The sequence below is a fragment of the Schistocerca piceifrons genome, chromosome 1 (genome assembly GCF_021461385.2).
Source record: "Schistocerca piceifrons isolate TAMUIC-IGC-003096 chromosome 1, iqSchPice1.1, whole genome shotgun sequence".
Lineage (NCBI taxonomy): Eukaryota > Metazoa > Arthropoda > Insecta > Orthoptera > Acrididae > Schistocerca > Schistocerca piceifrons.
The window spans coordinates 184,587,059-184,613,494 of NC_060138.1; the positions used below are offsets into that span (position 1 = coordinate 184,587,059).

The window sequence follows — 26,436 nt, forward strand, 5'->3', positions numbered from 1 at the left end:
CTAGCGATTTATGTTGGTGGAGTCGACACAAATTTGCACGTGATGGAAGAACTGTTCGATTTAGTACCAATGAAACACCCAACGAGGGGTACCGACTTGCTAAAAGCAGTTGAAGAGGCAGTTGAAGCCGTTGGCCAGAATTGAAAATGTTAGTTTCAGTCACCACGGGTGGAGCGCAACCATTCGAGGTGTTCAAAATGGGCTTGTAGCATTGTTGCGTAAAAAACTAGGATGATCGACAGAAGATTTGTACGGAATTCATTGTTTTGTACTCCAAGAAGCTCTTTGTGCTAAGTATGCAAATTTGAAGCACGTGATGAAGTTGGTAGTCACCATAGTAAATTTTTTGAAGTCGCATGACTTAGTACACCATCAGTTTCAACAGTTTCTCATGGAACTGAACGAAGAGTATGGAGATGTTACTTACCACTGGGAAATTCATTGGTTAAGTCGAGGATCATGCCTCAAAAGATTTTTCAATTTAAGACTCGCTATTGTTGAGTTCCTGAAGGAATAAGGAAAGGCAGAGCCAAAATTAGAAGATCCAAAATGGATTGCAGACCTCACCTTTTTAGTTGATCTGACTCCACACTTGAACGCTCTCGATAAGACTTTGCAAGGTGAGTAGCATCTTATTTCTGACCTGATGAAAAAAGTGGATGCATTTAATAAGAAACTCGCATTGTGGAAGGAACAACTCATGAAAATGAATACTGCCCATTGCCCTACACTTTCTTAAGTCAGAGAGAACGTAACTTCTGACAAATTCATTTCTGTGTTGGAGGGACTACAGGCACAATTTTCTAAACGTTTTCAGGACACTGCCAGTCTGACATCTGTTTTTGAACTATTTTCCAGACCCTTTGCCATTTCAGTTGAAAGTACCCCAGTGCATTTGCAAATGTAATTAATCGATTTGCAGTGTAATTCCCATTTAAAGGACAAATTTTTTTAAGTAAAAACTGTCCAGGAATTTTACGAAGGTTTTCCTCGGGAAGAGTTTCCCCATCTCCACAATGAGGCTGCAGAAGTTATATCAGTGTTTGGATCGACATACATGTGCGAAAGGTTTATTTCAATTATGAAACTAAATAAATCATGATTACGTGGCAATCTGAGTGATGACAATATGAGAAACTGTCTGCGTTTGTCCGTGTACCGTCAGTTTGTGCCGGATATGTACTTTATTATGTCTACAGTGAAACCAAAATAAATAAATTAATGGTGATAATTTTGTTGAATTTGTCATATGTTTTGTTGAGAATTGTAGTTACTGTAAATTTTGTACAGTAGTTCCAGAATTTAAAATTTGCTTGTTTCACATGTAGTTCGAATCACTTATTCCACATCATACTGCATGCTGTAAACTACTTTCAAGTCTGTTTCTATATCTCAGCTTAAATGTTCTAAGAACAAGGTGTCTACACGGACAATAAAAAAAACCTCCCAGATTTTTCCCGATTTCCCGGTTAAAAACACAATTTCTCCCGGATGAAATTACGTATAAAGCGGGTGAAAATACGTCCGTGTTAAGTAATAGTATACTTTCTCTCGGAGCTGTAAAACCTATCAGTCCTTTGAATCGTAATGGTCTTATACCGGCGGAGGACGTCCCAGCACTTTAGGAAACGAAATCCATGAAAAACAATGCGTTTGGAAAGTTGTTTGATACGAGACAGTATACACAGAGTATTGCGAAAGTATATACACAAATTCCACAAATTTCAGCACGGTAGCTTCCGAAGCTCTAAAATAAAGATTGTGTTGAGCGATGCATTTTTGTCAGCCAGTCATAGCTCATGTCACGTATTCTCGCTAGCGAATGACGGCAGTTATTTAGAGCACGAGGCCTACGGGAAAGACAGGCCGCGGCACGTACGTTACGAAGGTAGGCCGAGCTCGCTCAACTCGGCGAAGTGCGTTTCTACACCGGTTAACTCGTAAGTAGATGTGTATGTATGAACGAGAATTGCATCGTCTATTGGCATCCACTGTTATTAGTCCTACAATGATAGGAAGTCCGTAGGCCTACCAACAGGCTCTAATTTGGCAATTAAAATCGTGCCAAAATGATTATCAGTTGCGTAGAAAAGTCGAAGTGTTCTGGCATGAAGAGACTTGTGACATTGCTCAGTAACACATTATGCACATTTTTTTGATAGTCACTTACACTTTTTGCCATCTATTGCATAATTTTTTATCTGTGAAAGAACAACATTAAATATGAAAACTAACTTGAAGCTCGGTCTTTTTTTAGCGTGTGTTACACATTAAGTCATATCAAATACAAATGTGCCGGTAAAATTTGAAATAGTGGCGTAAATGACTTATCTTCTGGGCCCGACATTTTTCAAATGGCTGATCCTCAAAGTGTTACGTTTTGAATGAGTTATAACGCCCTGTGATTTAAGAAATTCACTGCACATTCTCACACGTAACATAAATCATCTTGCGTGGAAATTTACTTTGAAAGTAACGCATATCAAGCCACTATTAGTAATATTTTCTGGTGATCTGTTAGAAATGTAAACAATTGTGATGTCACGCAGATCGAATGCACGTTAGTTGTTATGGACGTACTGCATAACCTTCGACCTAAAGCCTTTGACACTTTTCGGTGTCGGCAAACTGGTCTGTGCATTGTGTAAATTACCCATTTTCTATGCAACTAAACTTTTATTTTGGTGTTTTTCTCTGATTTATGTTTCATTGCTGCAGTATTATTCAGCAGTAGTGGACTAAAGTTCTTTGTCAGTGTATCAGATCTTACACGTCAAAGCTACAAAACTTTAACTGAAATCTACAACAATGAAAAATCACGGAATTCTAAAAAATTCCCGGGTTTTTCCCGGATCTCCCGGATGTCATGGGCCGTATACACCCTGAAGAATTTTACGAGTGACGATGTGAGAAGCATGATATTGTTGGTGTAATGCAGCTTCAAACCCAGCGTTATTGTTATTTTTCTGTAGGTGTACGAACAGCCAACAAAGATTCAGTATTGCTCAAAAATGGTTCAAATGGCTCTGAGCACTATGGGACTTAACATATGTGGTCATCAGTCCCCTAGAACTTAGAACTACTTAAACCTAACTAACCTAAGGACATCACACACATCCATGCCCGAGGCAGGATTCGAACCTGCGACCGTAGCGGTCACGCGGTTCCGGACTGAAGCACATAGAACCGCACGGCCACACCGGCCGGCTCCAGTATTGCTCAACATGATGTGTTGTACAGAGCTTAATATTATCAAATGTCATAATATGATACTAAGCCACATGCTAGCAGGGTGGTGTTCTTACGCGAATGCACTGTCGCGTGCGGCGTGTTCGTAGTTCCGCGCATGCACGCGTAGTCAGCTGGTGTGGTAGTGGGCGACGTGTGACATCAGAAGGGAGCGATTCGTATGCGTGTGTAAGCTCGGCACGCATGCATGCACACGTGCCGCGCTCTTGGCCATCCCTGGTTTATGGCAACCATGGGCACTGAGAAAGAGGTGTGATCCAGGAATGCATTGGCTCTTTCATATACTCGATCGCACATCCCGATGGTTTGCAGCGCCGTCACCACAACCAACTTCGTGCATGTCATTTGCCCCGTGATTCTGCTGTTTTTCTTCCCCCAGATTCATGGTCTCATGGGACAGCGTGGCCTTCACAGCTGCCGCTGGTGTCACCAGTGCCACCCAGGAGGATTGGATGGACGATGTGGTCTCACCCCCACCTTCTCCACTTGCTAGCCCAATGGACATGGACCTGCTGTCACCTTCATCACTCCAGGACATGCCCTCGGTCCTGAACGTGTGGCCTGGCAGCAGTTTTCTGGAGGATGTTTCTGTTCCTCGCAAGCCAGATTACAGGGTCTGGTCAGGAGTATGCCATCCTCCACAGTCACGGCTCCCGGCTCATCTCTTCATCCAGCATCCCTGTTGTCACTTGCATCTTCCCTACACAACTACGGTACAGCATTTCAGGGGAGGGGGTGGGGGGTGGGGGAGAGGAGGGGGGAAGAGGGACGATGTGCTGGTGTAAGCTGTAGCCAGCACACCGGTTGGCAAAGCCGTAGCACAAAGATAGATAGCATGCGCTGGATCAAGCGCGCCTATCGCAAGAAGGGCCAGAGACACACCGACAAGCAACACGCCGTCAATGCCCTCTTGACAGCATGTATTTAGGCCACTGCCACTGACTGGACTGTCTCACTAACTGACACTCTGGTTTGGCATCTGTCAGTACATTCTCACTGACTCACTGAGGCTACGACAGTGCATCACAACCAGATTTGTGACTCAAGTTTGTAATAGCAATAATGCCGACATTGTCTGCAAGAAGACCATTACTGATGAGCTTGTACCACAACACATGGACTCTATTAACGTTTAGTAAATAAAGAACCGTATTAATCCTCATGTGCATTTATGTTGTAGAAAGAGGATACCAGCCACCCATAACATCATCCTCTCCCTTGCTTCCTTACTGTACAAGACTCTACAGTGGCAATGAGGACACTACAGAAAGGGATGGCAAAATTAAAATTACCTTTACAATCAATGTTACATGAAACATTCCACACTGAGGCATAAGCCACCTACACATCACAGAAATAAAATACAGTAAACATGTAGAAACACCACAGACCTTAGTGATTTTTCAATTTACGTTATGCATTCAAATCAGGATATAACCAAAAAATAACATAGTGAAGCTGTGGTACATTCTCAAACTACCATAATGCTGTCGAAGATGATATCAAACTAGTGTGGAATCAAAATGGATGTTATTTTAACACAGAATGATATTTAGTCACACATTTATGTAAAAAGTCTTAATGTTTTTGAATATTTGTGAAATAATTACATATCAGTTTCATACACTGTGAATTAGTGCAGTCATCTAAAAAGAAAATAAAGAGTGACATAAACCAGATCTATTATAATTAACAATCACCTGCATCAAATCATAAGGTGAAAAGTATCTCTGTCAGAAATGGATAAGTTCTAGTTTTCCTATAAATAACAAAGCTAAAAATCAAACACAGGTGTTAGCCATGTGCAATATTAGATTTAAAAGAACCACGAGATCTATCATTAGTGTGCTTCCAGGTGTTCTGCTGAGTTGCTGTTTCCATCTTATGCAGTGTATTTTGATGACGAGCCCAGCCATCTTCCATAGGTGCTGTGAGTTTTGCTACTATGTGTACTCATTGCCTGGAGTCCAAGAACACTGGCTGGTGTCCTGACAGTTGGTAGACCTAACAGTACAACTCACTGCACCTGAGCAAGATGACTGAGTCAGTTGTCTAAATATAGCGCATAAAATGGAAACAACAATTTGACAAAACACACTATTAATCAATTGCACTGAGGAAACTTGAGGGATCAAACCAATAGATTTATCAAAAAGAAATGGAGAGTAGAAGGAGTGAAAGGCTAAGCAATAAAGATGTCTTTTGAAAAAAGAATCAATAAAATAGCTAATGGTACTGTTGTGCCAATACAGTGGAACAATATCAAGATAAGAATAACTGAAGCAAAAAATGAGGCTTTAGGAGAAAGGAAGCTGGAACCCAGAAAACCTTGGATGGCAGAAGAAATATTAAACGTAATTCAGGAGAGGAATACGCTCAGGAAGAAAAACAGTGCAGATCATTACATAAAAATTAAAAGTCACACCACACCCAAACATAGAGAAGAAAAAAGAAAAATAGACCGAAAGCATTGCTGAAGTGGCAGAAGAAAATCGGAAACAGATAAAACAGGACTACAAATTTATAAGAACATAAGATACCTTTAGTACAAACCTAGAATGAAATCTGTAGTGGTTAAAAATAAAGAGTGAATGTCAGTCACAGACAGTGGTGAGAGATGTGTTTGTTGGGACAGAAAACATGAAAGAAGTGTGCTATGATATGGAATTCCAGAATGAAAATAATCTAATTGAAGACATCAATGAGTGTGAAAAAGAAACATAAGATCCTCCTATCATGAGACATGAATCTGAACACGCCCTTCATAGACTCAAAGAATGCAAGCAATCGGTGTTGTTGACATTCCTATAGAATTGCCGAAGAACATGAGAGACCAGTTACTCAGAGTAATGAATGATGGCTATGTAAGAGGAATCATGCCAGAAGACTCGACACAATGCAGAACTATTACCATACCTAAAATATGAAAGGCAGTTGACTGCACCAATTATAGAATAATATCAATGTTATCTAAGGTCTGTAAAATATTCATTACTATAGTTAAGAGCAATAAAAGGAAAAGCAGATAAGTATACTGGAAAAGGAAAATTTGGATTTAGAGAAGGCATGTGAATAAGAGATGCAATTTTGACATTGTGTATGCTTCTGGTGTGAAGATGGGTATGAAAAGAAGAACTTATCTCACTTTGTTGGCTCAGAAAAAGATTTTGACAATGTTAACTGGGAATTACTCTTTAAAACTATGAAAAGAAAAATAGGACTAGAAAAGGGTTAGACAAGGAAGCTCCATATCTCCATATTTGTTAAATGTGTTCATTGAGGAAACTATTCAGGTAATGGAGGTAAAGACAAAGTGAATAAAAGCCAATAGAAAAAGGATACACTGTATCAAATATGGATTTGAAGTATGAGGGTGTGCTGCTACCAAGCATGTAAAGAAAGGCAGTAAGGATCATCTGCAAGCTCAGTTATAAAGAGTCTTACAAAGGGGTTTCCAATTTTAAGAATCTACTAAGACTGCCATCAGCATATGTTTATAAAACTGTACAACTAATTTTAAAGTAAAAGCAGTACAATAGTCTAAATAGGGATGTGCACATTTACAATACTAGGAGAAACTATGACTGTCATCTGGAAAGACATAATACAAAAAGCGCAGACAACAGGCCCTATTACATGAAGATCAAATTTTACAACAATGTGTGAAAAATTTAAAAAGCTCAAGTCGAAACCGCTTTGAGAAGGCCTTGAAGGAGTTTCTTACCAATAAATGCATTTCATAGTATTAAGGAATTTCTTTCCACAGATTAAAATAGTTTCATTTGTACAAACACTTTTTATATGTACCAATAATCTAGCTTTAATTTTTTATCTTTATTGTTTGTAATTTTTCCCACAAATTTATGAAAGAAAGTGTAAAATATATCCACAATCCATAACAAATCCTTGCATTTGTCTATGGAGAATAAATAAATATGTAAATAGTTGCTGACTCAGAAAAAGAACGCTGCAAGTCCTATCAGACACTCATAAACTCTGAAAATTGAAGGCGAACAAATGAAAAACAAAAATACTGGCAGCACAGAAAGACAAGGCAGAAATTAAAACTAATATACAAATTGATGACTTCAGAATTGATCAAGTGAAACAAGCCTGTTATCTTGGTCGTACAATCACACAGTACAAGAGAAGCTGATGGAAGTGAAGAGAAGGATTGCATCAGTAAAATAGGCATTTATGGCTAAGAAAAACATTTAAGTCAGTAAACATATGAATACAGATTGTAGAAAATTCCTTTGCAAAATCATTTGTAAGGAGTACACTGCTCAATGGAAGTGAAAGTTGGACTCCATGTAAATTGGAAAGAAACTGGCTTGAAGCCACTGAAATGTGGATATTGCGGGAAATGACAAGAGAAAATTACTAAAGAAAATTGAACTGAGAAAAATAAAATTTACTAGACATGTCATCAGATGGAACACATTCATCATTAACATTCCTGAAGGGAAAGTGCTAGGAAAGAAAAGAACAGGACAGTATAGGGTGAAGTATTTGGAAAATATTGAGAAGGTATAAGATATGAGAATTACATGGAACTGAAATGAAAAGCCAGTGACAGAAGAGAGATGCGGCACTAACAAGTCATTAGTTTTCAGAATGAAGAAAAGAGAGGTTGCATTGAGAAGTTGTTAGTCTTTAGAATGAGTATGTATGTAGTACAAACATGAACAATATGAGTAATCTAACATGGTTTGTCAAACAACAGGTTACCAAAATAAAAAGTACATACAGAATTCAGTCTTGTTTCCAGTTGACTGCCACGAGCCAGTGCCATTCCAGCCCAAGAATCCAGACGAATTGGGTTAACACAGACATCTAGCAGGTAGTGACGAATTGCTTTAGGCTAAAATTATAACAAAGTTAGAGCACACAGTGATCATGAATAGATTTATAAGAGGAAGTTATAGCAAATAGTAAATTACAAACCCAATCATTGTTTTTGAAATAATAATCCCCAAGAAGATAATATATGCTTGCTATCTTCGGAGAAAGCCGTACATAAGTACTTGGTGGGCATGGTATTTCCTTCAGATGCCCCTCAATATATTGGCTCATTCGATCCACCAAGAGAACTGAAGAGAACATTCAAACCACAACAATAATTTCATTATAACAGCATATTACACAAAATATTTTTACACCTATAATATAATCTGAAAATAGCGAGATACAGAGTGCAATTTATAAGATAACAATTAAGTGACTGCCAGACTGCACAAATCAGCACTATTACAAACTACAAGCACTCCACAGATATTTCTTTCAACTACGGTATTAAAAAGTTTATTGTATAAGCAACTGCAGCAAAGTAATTTTAGGCAGCTTAATTGATAATTATATATACAACAATTTTAAGTCATTAACCAAAAGCAAGTCTCATAAGTTTGTACGAAGTTACTACACAGATCAATGTAAAGGCTTATTTATAAGATCCACGATTTGAATAAGGATATTTTATATGCTAATTAAATTGTATATAAGAAAATGGCAAAATGGAGTACCACATAACTTTCTCAGAATGCTACTTGTTAACACATTCAGGTATACGGCAAGTAACAAGAAAAAAATTAACTGAAATAATATATTTAACTTTACAAATGTAGCATGTAGTGCAATACACCATTCAGCCTGATTCACTTCTAATCTTCACACCTCAGTGATCACTGCTGAATATCAAAAGCATGTAAAAACACGATTCTTCCCGCCCAAATATACATTTAAATTATTAATCGAGTTATGGTAGTATTTAATGCGTGAATAATTGTCTTCTTACAGGTCTGTGATACCTATGAGTCCACATTTTGAGTGCTGTGGAGGAACAGTGGTTGCTCTAAGGTTGCTGGCCTCATCCTTATATTGCTATGATACAGCTTTGGCTCGCTGGAGCTCGACGCATTGCCATATAAGGTATTGTTTTTGTTTGGATCTGTAGCATGTGCTTCCTTAACCTTGTTATGGTCAAGTTCCACACTATAGTGAGCTCCCAACCCTCTGCATTGTAATGTTGTTACATTTTTGATCTTTCTCTCTCTCTCTCTCTCTCTCTCTCTCTTTTGCTATCCCAGAAACGATTAACTCTCAGAGCAGATATGAGGTGGAAACATTGCTTTGTACAGCAATGAACTGAATGCCTTTTACATGACAGCCACTTTCACATCTGTATAAGGAGGAGGCCAGCAACCACATTGTATTGGGGTGTTACTATAGTCATTGTGTGAATAGTATAGCATTTTAACTAACTCTCCATTTTGGAACCACATTGATCATTCTTAACTTCAAAACAAAGACATTATAGGAAATGTGTACTCCTTGTCATTCTCTATTGCTGGAGGCTATGCGCAGTGTCATACCCTGGAGCAATGCTGCTTACTGTACACACAGCTTTTCTGCCTTTTCTCTCCGCTCTCAATCTTCCCTCGATACATTTTGTAATTTGCCTATTTTATACCTCTTACATTTTACAAACACATTGTTCTACGCTATTAGTGTTCATTGAGAAGTTTTACAGAATTATACATTCTAGAATTTTGACATGACCTCTCTTTTTAAACTCATGACAACCCATCAGTCCCCCCCCCCCCCCCCCCTCTGCTTCCTTGTCCCTCCTCCAGTCAGTATCACTCCATTTCCCTCCCCCTTTCCACTCCCTACCTCCAACGACTATCTATTTAAAAGATCAACTGCACCTGCAAAAACACAAAAAAAATTTGCTGATGCAATTAATTAGGTAAATTCTAAATTTGTGTACAATTATTTTCTTTTCTACTATTGTAAAATATTAGGTGGTACATATTCAGTTTTGTTTTATTTTATTTTAGATCTGAAGATGATCTAGAGTGATCAAAACATGTATCGAATCAAAAAATTGTGCAACTGAGACAACAATAAATGAGAATTATCTTAAATATATACAGATTATCTAGTTCTGACTATTCGACAACATCAGGATGGAGTACTCATAAGCAGGACTTTCATAAACTTTTCTTATTTGAGAGATAAGTACTGTGGAAGATCATTCATCTGGTGTTGGACGCAAACGACAGTGAATGGAGGATCAGACAACTATGAGTTAGACGAACTGTACTGAGATGCCAATGTAACAGGAATCATAAGATGCAAGCAAATACAGTGGGCTGGTCATGTAGGTCAGAAGGAAGACAACAAGTGGCCAAGGAAGCTCCTGGATTTCTTACTCACATGCAGGAGGCCACCAGGAAGACCAAGGGAAAGGTGGAGGGATGGTCTCCATGAAGACCTGCAACAGTCAGTGACAGGGCAGCGATGGACAGAAGACAACGGAGAAGGAAACTTGTAGCAGCATACAGTCCACTGAGCCTGATCACATAAAAGTGAAAGTAACTAAGTATTGCTATCATAGTAAAAAATCTACTTTCACATCTACAAATCTTGAATGTCACATGTTTTTCCAAGAGTTATGTTTGGTTGGAGTGCAGAGGGGGTGGGGGGGGGGGGGGAGTATTGTTACTAGGAAACTAGTGCAGTTTGCTAGTCCATGCCTAAAAGCCACCCAGCATTCATCTACCCATCAGCAGATGGGTGGTTGCATTTTTCTTGTTTTTGTTTGCTGTTTCAATCACAAATTTCCATTATTGTAATGTTTCACTTGAATTTTTCCTTCCATTTGCAACAAGTGTGATTGTGTAGTAACAGGACTTCTCCAATATGCATGAAATTAGTAGGTTATGGCAGCATAACATAGCTTGAATTCTATACCTAACATGTGGTATCTCAGTTTTATTTTGCATCTCTATCATAGCAAATTCAAATTCATATATAAATACAAAGATGAGGTGACTTACCGAACAAAAACGCTGGCAGGTCGATAGACACACAAACAAACACAAACATACACACAAAATTCAAGCTTTCGCAACAAATTGTTGCCTCATCAGGAAAGAGGGAAGGAGAGGGGAAGACGAAAGGAAGTGGGTTTTAAAGGAGAGGGTAAGGAGTCATTCCAATCCCGGGAGCGGAAAGACTTACCTTAGGGGGAAAAAAGGACAGGTATACACTCGCACACACGCACATATCCATCCACACATACAGACACAAGCAGACATATGTCTGCTTGTGTCTGTATGTGTGGATGGATATGTGCGTGTGTGCGAGTGTATACCTGTCCTTTTTTCCCCCTAAGGTAAGTCTTTCCGCTCCCGGGATTGGAATGACTCCTTACCCTCTCCTTTAAAACCCACTTCCTTTCGTCTTCCCCTCTCCTTCCCTCTTTCCTGATGAGGCAACAATTTGTTGCGAAAGCTTGAATTTTGTGTGTATGTTTGTGTTTGTTTGTGTGTCTATCGACCTGCCAGCGTTTTTGTTCGGTAAGTCACCTCATCTTTGTATTTATATATAATTTTTCCCACGTGGAATGTTTCCTTCCATTATATTGATATCATTAATTTGAATCCAACAATTACGTTTGTTATTGTCACTGTTGCATTTCGAAATCTTTTCTGTCGTCTTATTTTCCTCTTTCTGTTTTTGCCAGGAGTTTCACTTTGGTTTCACTTTGAATTCACCTTCTCCTTTTTACCGTAATCTGCTATACTATTTTATCCCGCCTATATATATACTCAATAATACGTAACCCACTTCCAAACCATAACCAAAAAAATTTTTTGCCGCTTTCAGCACTACCGCCGCTATAATATCCACCGTTTTCTGGTTCACAAACAGCTCCTTTCACCTTTTAAACAACCATTTCGGCCAGTTCTAATAACTTTCGCTTTATTTCCATCTCCGTTTTTCCCACACCACTGATCATTTTTAGCCGCTTCCCACAGGTTTTAACGCGATTATTTCTTCGTCAGACAATTGTTAGTCTCATTTTCATAATCTGCCACCACAATACCACTCCTTTTAATATACTACACGCAGTTTTTTCGAAATTTTCCCGAATTTCTGCGTCCTTTAACGTGTTTTGGCGGCAACAACCACCTAACCTTTATGCACATTGTTATCTACCAACCCAAGTCCAACATAGCCCAGCTGTAACCAACACCTTTTCGCCTTTTTTCATTCCAGATCTCCTGTTTCTTTCCGGTTCACCTTTATCTCTCCCCATATATTTTTATTTTCATTTTCATTTCACCTCATGTTAACACTTTCCACCTTCTAATACCATGTCACCCTCACAACACCCCCACAATGACCCCATTAAGTTTTATTTACATTCCCTGGTCTTTAAATATGTCTGCTTGTGTCTGTATGTGTGGATGGATATGTGCGTGTGTGCGAGTGTATACCTGTCCTTTTTTCCCCCTAAGGTAAGTCTTTCCGCTCCCGGGATTGGAATGACTCCTTACCCTCTCCTTTAAAACCCACTTCCTTTCGTCTTCCCCTCTCCTTCCCTCTTTCCTGATGAGGCAACAATTTGTTGCGAAAGCTTGAATTTTGTGTGTATGTTTGTGTTTGTTTGTGTGTCTATCGACCTGCCAGCGTTTTTGTTCGGTAAGTCACCTCATCTTTGTATTTATATATAATTTTTCCCACGTGGAATGTTTCCTTCCATTATATCAAATTCAAATTCATATAGATATGTGATATTTTATAGATGTTGTCATCTATATTAAATAATACCAAGATTTATATCACCCTTTGTGTTATTTTATCTGTTTCCTTTCAAACATGGAGACAACACCAGATATGTTAGTTCACATTCATCAGCAAAAAGAAACAGAAGCTTTTGTCATGAGCTCTGCCATTAACAATATCTGCAATTATGTGTGGCACACTAACTATTATTTTATGTAGCTAATTAATTGAAGTAATCTTGTGAAGAAGTGTAACAAACATGTATACTTGAAGCATTAAACATTATGGATGTTCGAAGGAAAATAAATACAAAACGGGAAATGGAACTTTTAACTTTTGTGTCTTCTGTATTTTAATACTCAAAAGAGATTTCTATGTTCCCAGAACCATGACCATAGAGGAGCAAAGTAAGAGAAATATTGTGTAACATTCTCTTGCCCATGAAATAGGTGATGCAGTAATTTAATAAAAACTTTACATGGGACTCACTGCACAAGAATAAATAAAATAACAATTACTGTATATGTGTTAAACAAGGACATTACAAATACACATAAACTGTAACACCTCCAGATAAAATTATTATAACATGGAAAGTTAAGCCATGCAGAAAGAACATCAAAACTATAGCAAGTCATCCAGAATTTCAGATTAACAAAGTTGTTGAATTTTTAGTTGGCAAACCACCCTTCATAAAATTTTCTATGTATCTAAATACTGTTTCTTTATAAATAATGTTCTGCTTACTTTTAATGGCTTTTTTATTTATTGTGTGTTAGCTGATGGTGATGTTCTGGGCTGCAAAGTCATGCTCCATGAAACTTTCAGAAAGTCTGAGCCAAATCAGGAGCTTCTCTGCAGACATCCAATGCAGCTCTAGACAGAACTTTAGGAACAGAAAAGTTTCAACAGCATGATCACACAAGATGGACGGCCACCAGCAACTAACATGAAATTTTCTGTATAGGCTCATAGGTTTAAAATATCTTTAAATGTCAGCAATACTCAACTGAACCAGGAGTGCCTCTGAAGATGTCCAATGTAGCTCTGGATGAAATGTCAGAAACAAAAAAGTTTCATGGAGAATGACCATACAACCCAGAAAATTTAACAATAACTAAGGCAACTGGTCATGACAACATTCATTGTAAAATTCCATGCTATTGTCAGGCAATTAATTGCACTTGACTAATTTTGTAACTAAACGGTCCGATCAAGCCTTCTACGTTATAATATCAGAAACTGCACTGTTACCTGTTTTCAGACTGGGAAATTTTAAATACACATGAAAAAATGTCCAACAATAAAATATAGTTAATATTATTAATAGTTCACCTGGGTCACTTTGCTGAGGCACAAGCTGTATGATGCGCTTAAAGAGGACTTCTACGTCTGCTGTTATTGATGCCACTCTGTATGAGTCAAACTCTGGCAGCTGTACTGGTTTATAAAACTGGAATATCTGCACTGCCCTTTCCCAGGTCAATGATATTTGGGGTACCCCATGATCTTGAAGGTAGCGTGCCTAGGATGAATGGGAAAGTAGGTAAATTATTCATTTAAAATCTTAGTGGATACTTTTATGGATGTATCTAAATCTGTCATTAACAACAGTACAACCTTGCCAAGGACACAACCAGAATTTAAAAAAAGGGAATTCTGAGTTTCTGAGTTAAATTAATGAGTGGAGCAAACACTGCGAATATTGTGTTGTAATTACTACTGTGCTAACAGCTATTATTATTCACCAACAGCAGCTTTACACCCTTTCTGACTATCCTAAACCCAAAGTGCCGATGTCATTGTACCTGTAGCAATAGTATATTTGTAAGAAAAAAATTGTACACATCATACCCACATCTGCTCAATCGAATGTTGCAGGAGTTCATATTTTACAAGGATTTATTGTTTACCACCTATTTAAAAATATCTCATGTTAAACAGCACCTTTTAAATGAATACCATCCAAAGATCTTTACTTTCACAAGCAGTTACAAATATTTTGCTCAATGGAGTGAATCTGTGTGGAGGTAAAAGCTAACATATAACACATTCAATCTTTATATATTATTCAACTGCAGTGAGGTAGTGTCACATGTGATACACACAAAAAAATGATCATTAATAATAGTATAGCAACAGAAATGCAAGCATACCTTTGTTTTTTTGCTTGGATGTGCATAAAGGCAATAGAAGATTTGCTCCATATATGGGACAAGTTGCTCACGTAACAGACACAATTCAGGAGTGTGGATTTTTGGTATAATAACATCCATTGTATGCAGCAGAAGTGCACCCTCATTAGAGCAACACCATGAATGTCTGTAAACATAGTTCATCTACTCATATTCAGTTTTCAAAGAATTTATATAATAAGCAAAGACAAATAAAACACTGTCTAGTGTGGACTGAAGATGATTTAAGACGGAATGTGTCATCACTTATCTGGCTGGAAGTAAAACTTATTCTTAGAAGACACTGAACAAAGACAATACTTTCTTGGCTTCACATTATAAACTATTTTCAAAAGCACAGGAAGCCTTGGAAAGACACACACAATTTCTGTTTTTCAAGATGTACTTGATGTTATTGTGAATTTAAATGTTGCTCATATTGAATGCAGAAAAAAAATCTTGAGGGAAGGGGGGAGTCAGAGTACAAGCTTGAAAAACTACAGGCAAGGAAAATGTAACAGAAAAGGCAAGATACAGTATGCAGTTCTAGTGTAAGTGGAGAGGAAAGAAAGGCTAACATATTATGAAGGAAGAAGCTATCAAAACGATTGTTACAAAAGAGATATTGCTTAAAGCACAAATTTAAAAAAATAGAACAATAGTAGAAATTATCTACAGGCCACAAAATTGTAAAAATAAAGGTAGATAAAAGGGGGAGGTGCAATTTACAAAACACCAGTCAACAGTTGAGAGGAGTGGGAGCAATTTATGAGAGAGATGAAGATGATATAAGAAATTAGCAAAATTAGCAAAGTTTAGTGGATTAGCAACAAAATTCAGAATGTTTTATGGCAAAAGAAAGAATTCAATCTATTTGGTTGTACTGTCTGATCAACCAATGGGTGACCCTATTTGGCAGCAGAGACTGTTTTGTGATGACATTCATGGAGACTGGCAGTGGAGACAGTCTGCACGAGGTTATTTTTAGATGTCCCACAAACTGTGAGATCATTTGAATGCTACCTTCAAATAACATAGGTAAATTATCCCAAAAATTATATTCATCTCAAGGCAATACAGCTATGAAACTCAATTCCATGAGACACAAAATGGAAAGTTGTCCACATTTGTGTGTCCCCACACCTCCCAACCTTTTTCCTCATTGTTAATGAATTTTAACTTTATGGAAGTTCAAGCAATACTTCAGCGTATTCGCCTAACAGGTAAGGTTCAGAGAACTTCTCAGTTCACAGAAAGCAACACATTTGTGGGCCTTGGTCTCTTCAATACACTAGGCTTCACAATCTGTGAAGGATTAAATCAGATTCATATTGATGTTCGAACTGAATGGTTACAAAAACAATTGCAAAAATAAGACAATTTTTTTCAGAATCAACAAGTAGCATTGTAAATTAGAAGGCACCCATCACACTGAAGCCAAACCCTGAGCCAAAATTTTGTAAAATATGCACTATTCCCTTTATGTTAGGTGATAAAGACAAACAGGAACTTGACTGCGTAGATCAGTGGTAGTCAACCTAACCCCTACTAACCACTAGTGGGCATTCCAACTTTTGATAGTGGGCAGTATGTGGTAAGACCTTTAAAAAAATTTAATTAGATTTTTCATAAAATTCCCCCAGACAGTTCACATTTCAGAAGACATACTATTTGTATTGCCCACGCATAAGTTTAGTTCACGTAACATAAGTGAAACTACATGGTACAAAAAGTGTGACCACAAACAAAAAAAGCCTCATCACAGAATAGCTTGGACATCTTCTCCTGCACCACCCAGTTGTAATAAATACGTAGAGCTGGTAGCTGATACCATCACCACCCCAAACCCAATCCATGGTGCATGAGAGGTGTGCTCAGTAACTAACAAAAAACACAGGCTTTTTTGTTTGCATCTCCACTGGTCAGTATTCAGTAGATCTGTGAGAGTGAGCACATACCTACAGCTTCAAACAAAATATTGTGAAACACTGTGAGCCCATGTTCCCAAATAAAAAAAAAAAGTCATGGCAATTTACCAGAGTATCTGAAGGTGGGTTTCATAGAATCTTTCGTAAATAAACAACATCCACTGTATGAGATTTTCACAGCGGAGTGTGCACTGATATGAAACTTCCTGGCAGATTAAAACTGTGTGCCAGACCGAGACTTGAACTCGGGACCTTTGCCTTCTGCGGGCAAGTGCTCTACCAACTTAGCTACCCAGGCATGACTCACGCCCCGTCCTCACAGCTTTGCTTCTGCCAGTACCTCGTCTCCTACCTTCCAACCTTAACAGAAGCTCTCCTGCGAACCTTGCAAAACTAGCACTCCTGAAAGAAAGGATATTGTGGAGACATGGCTTAGCCACAGCCTGGGGGATGTTTCCAAAATGAGATTTTCACTCTACAGCGGAGTGTGCGCTGATATGAAACTTCCTGGCACATTAAAACTGTGTGCCGGACCGAGACTCGAACTCGGGACCTGGTAGAGCACTTGCCTGCGAAAGGCAAAGGTCCCGAGTTCAAGTCTCGGTCTGGGACACAGTTTTAATCTGCCAGGAAGTTTCACATCAGCGCACACTCCGCTCCAGAGTGAAAATCTCATTCTGGAAACATCCCCCAGGCTGTGGCTAAGCCATGTCTCCACAATATCCTTTCTTTCAAGAGTGGTAGTTCTGCAAGGTTCACAGGAGAGCTTCTGTTAAGTTTGGAAGGTAGGAGATGAGGTACTGGCAGAAGTGAAGCTGTGAGGACGGGGCGTGAGTCGTGCCTGGGTAGCTCAGTTGGTAGAGCACTTGCCCGTGAAAGGCAAAGGTCCTGAGTTCGAGTCTTGGTCCGGCACACAGTTTTAATCTGCCAGGAAGTTTAACATCCACTGTGTTTATTGTGCCATAAAATATTATTAAATAAGACAATGAAGCCAACTCGTTTGCGAGAACACCTTTCTACAAAGCATCCAAATGCCAAGGACATACTCACTGAATATTGTCCGGAAATACACAAAAAAGTTATAAAGTGTTCACAAACCAGCGCATCATTTAAGAAGCAACATGCAACGAATGGAGATGGCTTAATTGCCACTTATTGCATTTTACAACTAGTTACAAAAAGTGGTGAAAGCTATAATATTGGAAAAACTGTAATAATGCCCTCTTCAAAAGGATTTACCTCAATAGTAACACGCCAGAGTACACCTGGAATTCTAAAAACGTTGTCCCTAAGTGATAGCACAGCAAAGTAACAAACTGAAGAAATGGCAATTAATGTTGGAAGAAACCTTGTACATATTCTTTAAAACTCTTCATTTTCCATGCAAGTCAACAAGTCTAGTATTGTAGATAATAATGCTTTATTGATGGCACATGCCTTTTTATTTTGACAAAAGCAATACATTTTGGGAAGAAATGCTATTCACAATAAATCTCACTGGATTATCTTAATACTGTGAAATCATACTTTACAAAAAATAATATTCCTCTGAAATACTGTTGCATGCATCAATGGTAGGTCACTGTCATGGATTTGTCACTTATTTGAAGGATGTTTTATGTATTCACTGTGGGATGCACAGATAACATCTTGTCTAAGTACAAGTCTCCATTCATCCTCAACTATAATCATTCAAGCCATAAACCAGATCAAAAGCAATTCAAAAAGTGATTGGAAGCTTCAACAGCTTTGCCAGGACAGTAATGAAGATGTTATTAGGTTTCCTTTAGATACAGAAGTTCAGTGGCTGTGAAAGGGTACATCTTTGGCAAATTTTGTAGCATGAAATAGTAGTGTCATGCCATTTTTGAAAGTTATAATTATACCAATCTGTGTCACCAGGTAAAAGCAGTAAAGAAAGATGACTTTTATTTCGTAGGTATATTCAACACATTTCATTATGTCAATTTGCAGCTTCAAGAAGGTAAGATAGTCTTACAGGTAACCAAAGTTTTATGTCATTGTTTATTGAAAACACTGAACTACTCCCTTACTGAAGAGAAGATTATATCACTTTCCAAATTATCCGCTATAAAAGATTATGTAATTCCAGAGGATATAGATAGATTCAATAGTCATCTCAGTAAACTTAAACTGGGCACAGAAAAACAAATTGAAGATATTTTGAAACTGAAAGTGTATGACTGGCTGGAAATTCGTTTTACTGCAAGTAATGAAGAGGATGGTACAACTTGCCACAAAGAACTGTTAGAAATTAAATATGATGAAGAAAGTAGATATATGTTTGATTAGCGGTGATATGAAAACCTAAGGCAAAAAAAGCCTATCTTATGACCAAGTAAGTGAAAAATGATATTCAGTTTGTTAATCACTTTCTCTATATCATACCTTCTGGAATCAGGCATTAGTGCTGGTAATTAGATTATGATCAAAGAAACCATCTGAATATTTCTGAAAAAGGAGAGCTTCATTTGTCCCTTATAAAAATTGAGCCGATGTCCAGTATTTAGTTTTGCAGCATCAGCCTCACAGATCTCATTAATAATTTAATTAACTAAACCAGACAATGGAAAATCCAGCATGGAATTTAACAATATTATTAGAAGCAAAGCTGCTACTCACCATATAGGGGAGATGCTGAATCACAAATAGGCACAACGAAAAGGCTCTCTCTCTCTCTCTCTCTCTCTCTCTCTCTCTCTCTCACACACACACACACACACACACATAAAAACACACACACACACACACACACAAACGTGCAAACGCAACTCACACACATGACTGTGGTCTCCAGCAACTGCAACCACACTGCAAGCAGCAGCACCAGTGCATGATGGGAGTGGCGACTGGGTAGGGGTAAGGAGGGAGCTAGGGCAGGGAGGGGGAGAGATAGTATGGTGGGGGTGGTGAACAGTGAAGTGCTGCAGTTTAGACAGAGGGCAGGGGAAAGGTGGGGAGGGAATGGGGGGGGGGGGGGGGAGGAGAAGTAGTGGAAAAGAAGAGAAATAAAAACACTGGGTGTGGTGGTGGAATGACAGTTGTGTAGTGCTGGAATGGGAACAGGGAAGGGGCTGGATGGGTTAGGACAGTGACTAACGAAGGTTGAGGCCAGGAGGGTTACGAGAACGTAGGATGTATTGCAGGGAAAGTTCCCATTTGAGTAATTCAGAAAAGCTGGTGTTGGTGGGAAGGATCCCTATGGCACAGGCTGTGAAGCAGTTACCGAAATTAAGGATATCACGTTTGGCAGTGTGTTCAGCAACAGGGTGGTCCACTTTTTTCTTGGCCACAGTTTGTTGGTGGCCATTCATACAGACAGACAGCTTGTTGATTGTCATGCCTACATAGAATGCAATGCAGTGGTTGCAGCTTAGTTTGTAGATCACACAACTGGTTTCACAGATAGCCTTTGATGAGATACGCGATGTTAGTGACCAGACTGGAATAGGTGGTGGTAGGAGGATGCATGGGACAGGTCTTGCATCTAGGTCTATCACAGAGGTGAGGGATTGGGAGCAGGGGCTGGTAAGGATGGATGAGTATATTGTGCAGGTTCGGTGGACGGCGGAATAACACTGGGAGGGGTGGGAAGGATAGTGAACAGGACATTTCTCATTCCAGGGCATGAGTAGAGGTAATCAAAACCCTGGCGAAGAATGTAATTCAGTCGCTCCAGTCCTGGGTGGTACTGAGTTACGAGGGGAATGCTCCTCTGTGGCCGGATGGTGGGACTTTAGGAGGTTGTTCTCGTAACCCTCCTGGCCTCAACCTTCATTACCCACTGACCTAGAACAAAATGGTACCAAAGAATCCTTTACCAGCAGCCAGTGGGAAACCTTGTGGTAGTACATAAACTGATTGGCACATCATGGATCTGTAGAAACTTCAGGACAATGGTGAATGCACAATCCATTATTGATTCTTATCCAATTCCAAAACAGGAAGAAATAATGTCTAAATTAGTTAGTGGTATCTGAAGGAGGTTTGTTTACAAATACCTTTGGACAACAAACCACACAGCTTCATTGTTACAAAGACACTGTTTGGTCTATACCAATCCAAGAGCTTACCATTTTGGATTGCCAGTGACCAAGTCCATTCCAGTGATACTTAGGACAAGTAATTTGGAAAGTCCAAAACACTGTGAACTACCTAGACATCAATGTCACACGAAAAACTCCAGAACTGCTACATAATTTGGAACCTGCCTTTAAAATTTTGCGAGTGGTAAATTTATAGCATCACAGAGACAAGTGCATATTCTTACACTATGAAGTGCAATACTTCAGACACATTCTGCCTCCAAAAGGCATTAGGCAAATGCCGCAACATATTGGAGCAACTATAAAAGCTTCAACACCCCCCCCCCCCCTCCCAAAAAAAAAAGATCAAGCAATTACATGCCTTATTAGGACAGTTAATGTGCTGCAGAAAGTTCATTCCACATGAAGCTTCCATAAGTGGACCACTTCACAAATTATTATGCACAGGCACAAAATGGAATTGGAACACTTTGAGTGTCAACATGCATTTGATTAACTGAAACAAAGTTTGTTAGGGGTCAAATGTCTCATGGCACATGATCTGAGAAAAACTTTAATAACTGCAGCAGATGCTTTGAAATACCATATCGACACCATTTCATCTCATCTATAACATGTTTTTGAAAGGCCAATAGCATTCACATCAGAAACACACAGATACACAGAGGAACTACATCAGACTGATAAGAAGGCCCCTAAAATTATTTTTGCAATTAATAGTTTCATGACTACATTTATGGTTGTAAATTCATTCTGCTTATGGACCGTAAGACTTTGGTGGCTATCTCTGGACCAAACAATACTTTTCCCTCCAGGACAGGTCAATGATAACAATGCTGGGTGCCACTTTTGTCAAATTATGATTACGAAATAATTTTCAGGTCCACTGCTCAACATATGAACAAAGATTTGATTTCACAACTGCCAACAGGGTAGAATGAAAACTTGGATTCATCAGCAGATGTTTGTTTTTTGTTAGATTTGATCAGTCAGGATACTGTGAAAAATTTCTGATTGAATTCTAATTTAAGTGCGAAGCTAGTGCCAAAGAATGCAGTTTTATGTAAGATTAAACAGTACATTCTACCAGAGTGGTCTTTGAATAGAAAGCCTGATGAATCAACCTGAAATTAAATCCTACTTGCATATGAGACATACTCTAACAGTGTACAAAGATGTGATTTTGGAACATACAGAATCGGGAAAGACGCAAGTCGTTACTCATGTGGTGCTTAGATCCAAAGTACTTCAAATGCTACATCAGTGTCACTTGGCCATAGTACATACCAAACACACTGCCAGAGAACATTTCTAGTAGAAAAATACAGAAAAAGACATCAAAATGATGACATTTACATCAAACATACCAGTCAGCTCCTCCTCGACAATATTTTCTGTGGCCGCAAGCACATGAAACATGGTCGTATCTACACATCGGCTTTGTTGGAAACTACTGGCTCATTGTCATCAATGCATTCTCAAATTTCCATTTGTAATTCAAATGTTCAAATGTCATTGACTACTTCACTGAAAACAATTAAGGCACTGTCAAGCATTTTCTCTGATGAAGGATTGCAGGAAGCAACTGTCACGAACAACGGCATTCAATTTTTATGTCAGGAACTCAAACTTTTACAGCAGAAATGACATTTCACACTTCAAAACCAGACCATTTCACCCTGAAGCCAACAGGCTTTCAATAAGATTTGTGCAAACTTTCAAGTAGCACATGACAAAGCTCACTCAGCAGTGCAACAAAGGCAATGCTTTACTGATTTCTCTCTCTCTGAAGAGATCACTCCATATGATTCAGACTCTCCAGCTGAAAAACTACATGGGAGACCACATCAAAATTTAATGTCAATTTTAAAGCCACTCATACATCCACATCCTGAGCTTCGACAACAGATGATACAAAATATTTATCACGTGATTCACAAATACTCATAATGATGCATAAGTACGGAAAGAAATGTTGGGTACCACTCAATCAGTCACAGTCATGCAGCAGCTCAGCAACGTCATGTTTAGGCTGAATGTTTAAGAAGGTGGTGCATACCACAAAAATCAAATTCAGCAGCAACGTGCTTGTGCACAAATAGGCAGCACTCCTAGGCTGTCCTCTTTTTCAGAATCATAAGAGACTTCTATGCAGCCATCTGTCTGAAAGACCCACAGATGCAGCTGGCAGCTGCGGGTGACTTCATCTCCAGCAGCAGCGACCAGCTGCAGTCTACCAGCAGTAACTAGATGGATGTGGAGGACACGTGACAGCCCACAAATGAGCCCAAGAAAATTGATGCAGCCCAATAATTGGCTGGCTATGTCCTCACTGGGGTTTTGATTGTGGTTTTCTCCAGTGCTGTGTGCATATGTCAGTGGGAACAGCCTATGAACCCACTAAATTCGCCCGTTGGCAAGCAAGGAACCATGAAGCTAATGAAGCCAGTTTCATCAACCCCCTCCCCCCTCCCTGCAGAGAGATACTGTGTCCACAGTCAACTGGTACACACCAATATCACAAGAGGGCACCATCATGGAGACAAACTCACAGTACGTGCCAATCAGTTCCACTCTGTTGCCACTCAAATAGCACTCGTAAACTGAAACCTATTTCTGCTTCTGCTACGAGAGCTACAGACAGACAGATCCATCCATTGCTCGTGGTGGCAGCTGCCACAGAGCATAGCTAGAAGTACTTTCCTCTTTGGCAAAGTAAAGTGCAGACAGAAATTATTTCACCGGTCATGAATAAATGGAGACCTGCCCACACTCAGTAAGCTGCAGTTCCAGTCTACAGTTATCATAGGCTTATGCAGATCAACAGTTGACCCCATAATGGCAAGCCATTATTTACAAGTGATTGTAAGGCAGTTAAATGTCAAGTGTCTAGTGAAATTCATACTGAAAGACCAAATTTAATAATGGTCATACAGAGAAATTCAGAAAGAACTCTACAGATTAGATTGTTCTTCTCAATATGTTAGATTAGTTAGCATTATAGGATTTGGTGTGTGCCATGCACACTGGCAGCACTTAAAGATGAGTACTCTGCATAAATTCTTTTAATAAATGTTTATTATATGTTTGATGTCATATTCATCGTATTAAGTGTATTAGCAATATGCTCTGAGTACATACACTGCAAGAGTGCGAGCCAGCTACCTTGTATGGCAATGATTATTCTGCAGTTCGCTTGGATGTTGGGCACTAGACTTCCTATTAGTGAATATAACAACATCCATTTTTTATGCAGCAAATATTTCTCCAGCATATTTCATATTTCAGTGTTAGAACTTTGCTAGGCTTTCATTTCCTCTATCTCTGTTTTCTTACTTTTTCCACTTTTGCCATTCATAAGTTCAAGTGTTTTCCTTCCTTGATGTTTGGATTTATGTTCCTCTTCCTATGCTAGCTTATTCATTCACTAATCATTTAAATAATGGTATTTAACATGTCATTTTGACATGAAGAGATAAAAAGTCAAAAAGTAATTCATGTAAACAGTGATGTTATTACAGGCACGTTTACTGATAAAATATGCCTACATTGTGAATGTAGATTTGCACATCTAGCCAGTATGTTTTTTATCTAATTTCTCTCTTTGATTCAGTTTATCCACACTTATTTTTCCTGTACACATGTAGCCCCAATTTTTGTCCTTTCCATTCCTTCCTTCTATCCCCTCATCTTACTTGTACTCTGCCATTACACACAGCAGCACTTAATAGTGCCAATAACATCACTCACCTTGTGGCTGTGGGAAAAGTTTGTGATTTGTTCATTGTTTGGGGGAAGAAAGTGATATTCATGAATTGTCAGTGACTATGTCACTTATGAATCTTATGATTGATAAGCAGGAAAGGTAATAAATTAAAAACAGACAAGAATGTAAAAGTTATTTTTTACAACATTAATAAATTATCTGAATGAAGTCACTTACTTTGCTAGATGTTCATGGGCTGTAAAGAGAAAAGAGATATGATTTGGTATGATTTTACCAGCTTCTTCGGGCTTTATTTTCTCATTTTCTTTATTCTTCTCCTCTTCCCTGTAAAATAAAAGTGTTTGTTAAATTTTATGTGCAGTTGAATTCATTCTTTTATTCATTCATCAAATTCTGTTGATCCCATCAAGAATAAGAATCTTCAGGGATGTGGAATAAGTCATTATATATTAACAAAAAGACAAGGAATCATAAAATTAATATGTAAACTGTATTAACAATAAAATGCTTAATGCTGTTCATATTTAGGTCAGTAAAATTAAAAGTAAATTAGAAAGAAAGTTGTTGCTTTGAAAAAAGTGGATCTCTTGTCACTTACAACAAATACTTAATGTTTACTTATTACTGGTAACAAAATATTTATTTGATTACTATGATATTTTTCAAAGAAAATATTCATCTACTTCTATAAATATGAAGTCCTATTTACAGTATGTTGTTACTTGTCATGAAGCTTTGTGGCAAACACTGCATCTTTGCATCTAGATATTCATGTAATTATATAAGGAGTGGGCAAAGAAGAATGTTTTTAATTCTCTTTTGAATTGGTAGGGATTCCCAGCTTCCTGCTTTATATTAGACTGGAGATTGCCCAAATCTTGCCACCAAAGTACTTAACTTCATTCTGAATCCCAGACATGGAAGTTTACATGAAAATTATTTTTGTGTCTTGCCTTCTGATTGTGACTGTGTACATCACAATTCAGCTGAAACAAATTTTTATTGTCAGCAACAAAACCCATTAAGGTGTAAATTTAGTGGGAAGTGAGTATAAGAATTCCAAGATCCTTAAAAACATTGCTGCAAGATTCATGGTTACATACTTGACACAATGTTCTTATTTCTCACTTCTGCTGAATAAATACTTTGTTTGCTTCAAGTGCACAGGCTCAGAAGATAATTCAGTACAACAACAGAGAATGAAAATAAAAAAATAACAAGTCAACACTTGTCTTAGGTCAACACAATGACAGATGCTTCTAAGGGCAAAAAAATGCTCAACTCAGCATCTTGATTAGTTTGTGTGTGTGTCAGCTCCATTTTAACTTATTTAGCATGTGAACACCAAGGAATTTTACACAAGGTGCTTCACTTAGGGTATGATTATTAATGCTAATTTGTGGTATGAATACACCACTCTTCAGTCACTTATAGGTCTAAACATCAATTACATAGTATGGAATCAGTATTGATCCTTGTGATACCCCCATTACAAGGTTAGTTTTATGCTTGTGGAGTAATCTGTCAATGAGACCCCTCTTGTTTCTGATATAAAGCTTAAACTCTGTCCATGGAAGAGGGATCACATTAATGCTATGACACTTTTGTTTTCCCAGTAGTATTTTGTGAACTATACAATCAAAGAGCGTGGGGAGGTCACAAAATATACATGCAGTATCATTTTCCTTGTATAGTTCAACCAGGCCCTAATTTGT

The 26,436-nt window shown here is 38.4% G+C and overlaps 1 protein-coding gene across 1 annotated transcript in view; it reads right to left on the reverse strand.

Moving 5' to 3' along the window:
* LOC124783727 (calcineurin-binding protein cabin-1-like) overlaps positions 1-26,436 on the reverse strand; it is a 252,819-nt gene that overhangs the window by 89,060 nt on the left and 137,323 nt on the right. Inside the window, exons 17-21 of the mRNA XM_047254043.1 lie at positions 24,938-25,045; positions 14,982-15,147; positions 14,161-14,350; positions 8,197-8,342; positions 8,000-8,113 (exon numbers count right to left, since the gene is read on the reverse strand). Of these exons, the coding sequence (XP_047109999.1) occupies positions 8,000-8,113; positions 8,197-8,342; positions 14,161-14,350; positions 14,982-15,147; positions 24,938-25,045 (724 nt within the window). The remainder of the gene's footprint in view (positions 1-7,999; positions 8,114-8,196; positions 8,343-14,160; positions 14,351-14,981; positions 15,148-24,937; positions 25,046-26,436) is intronic.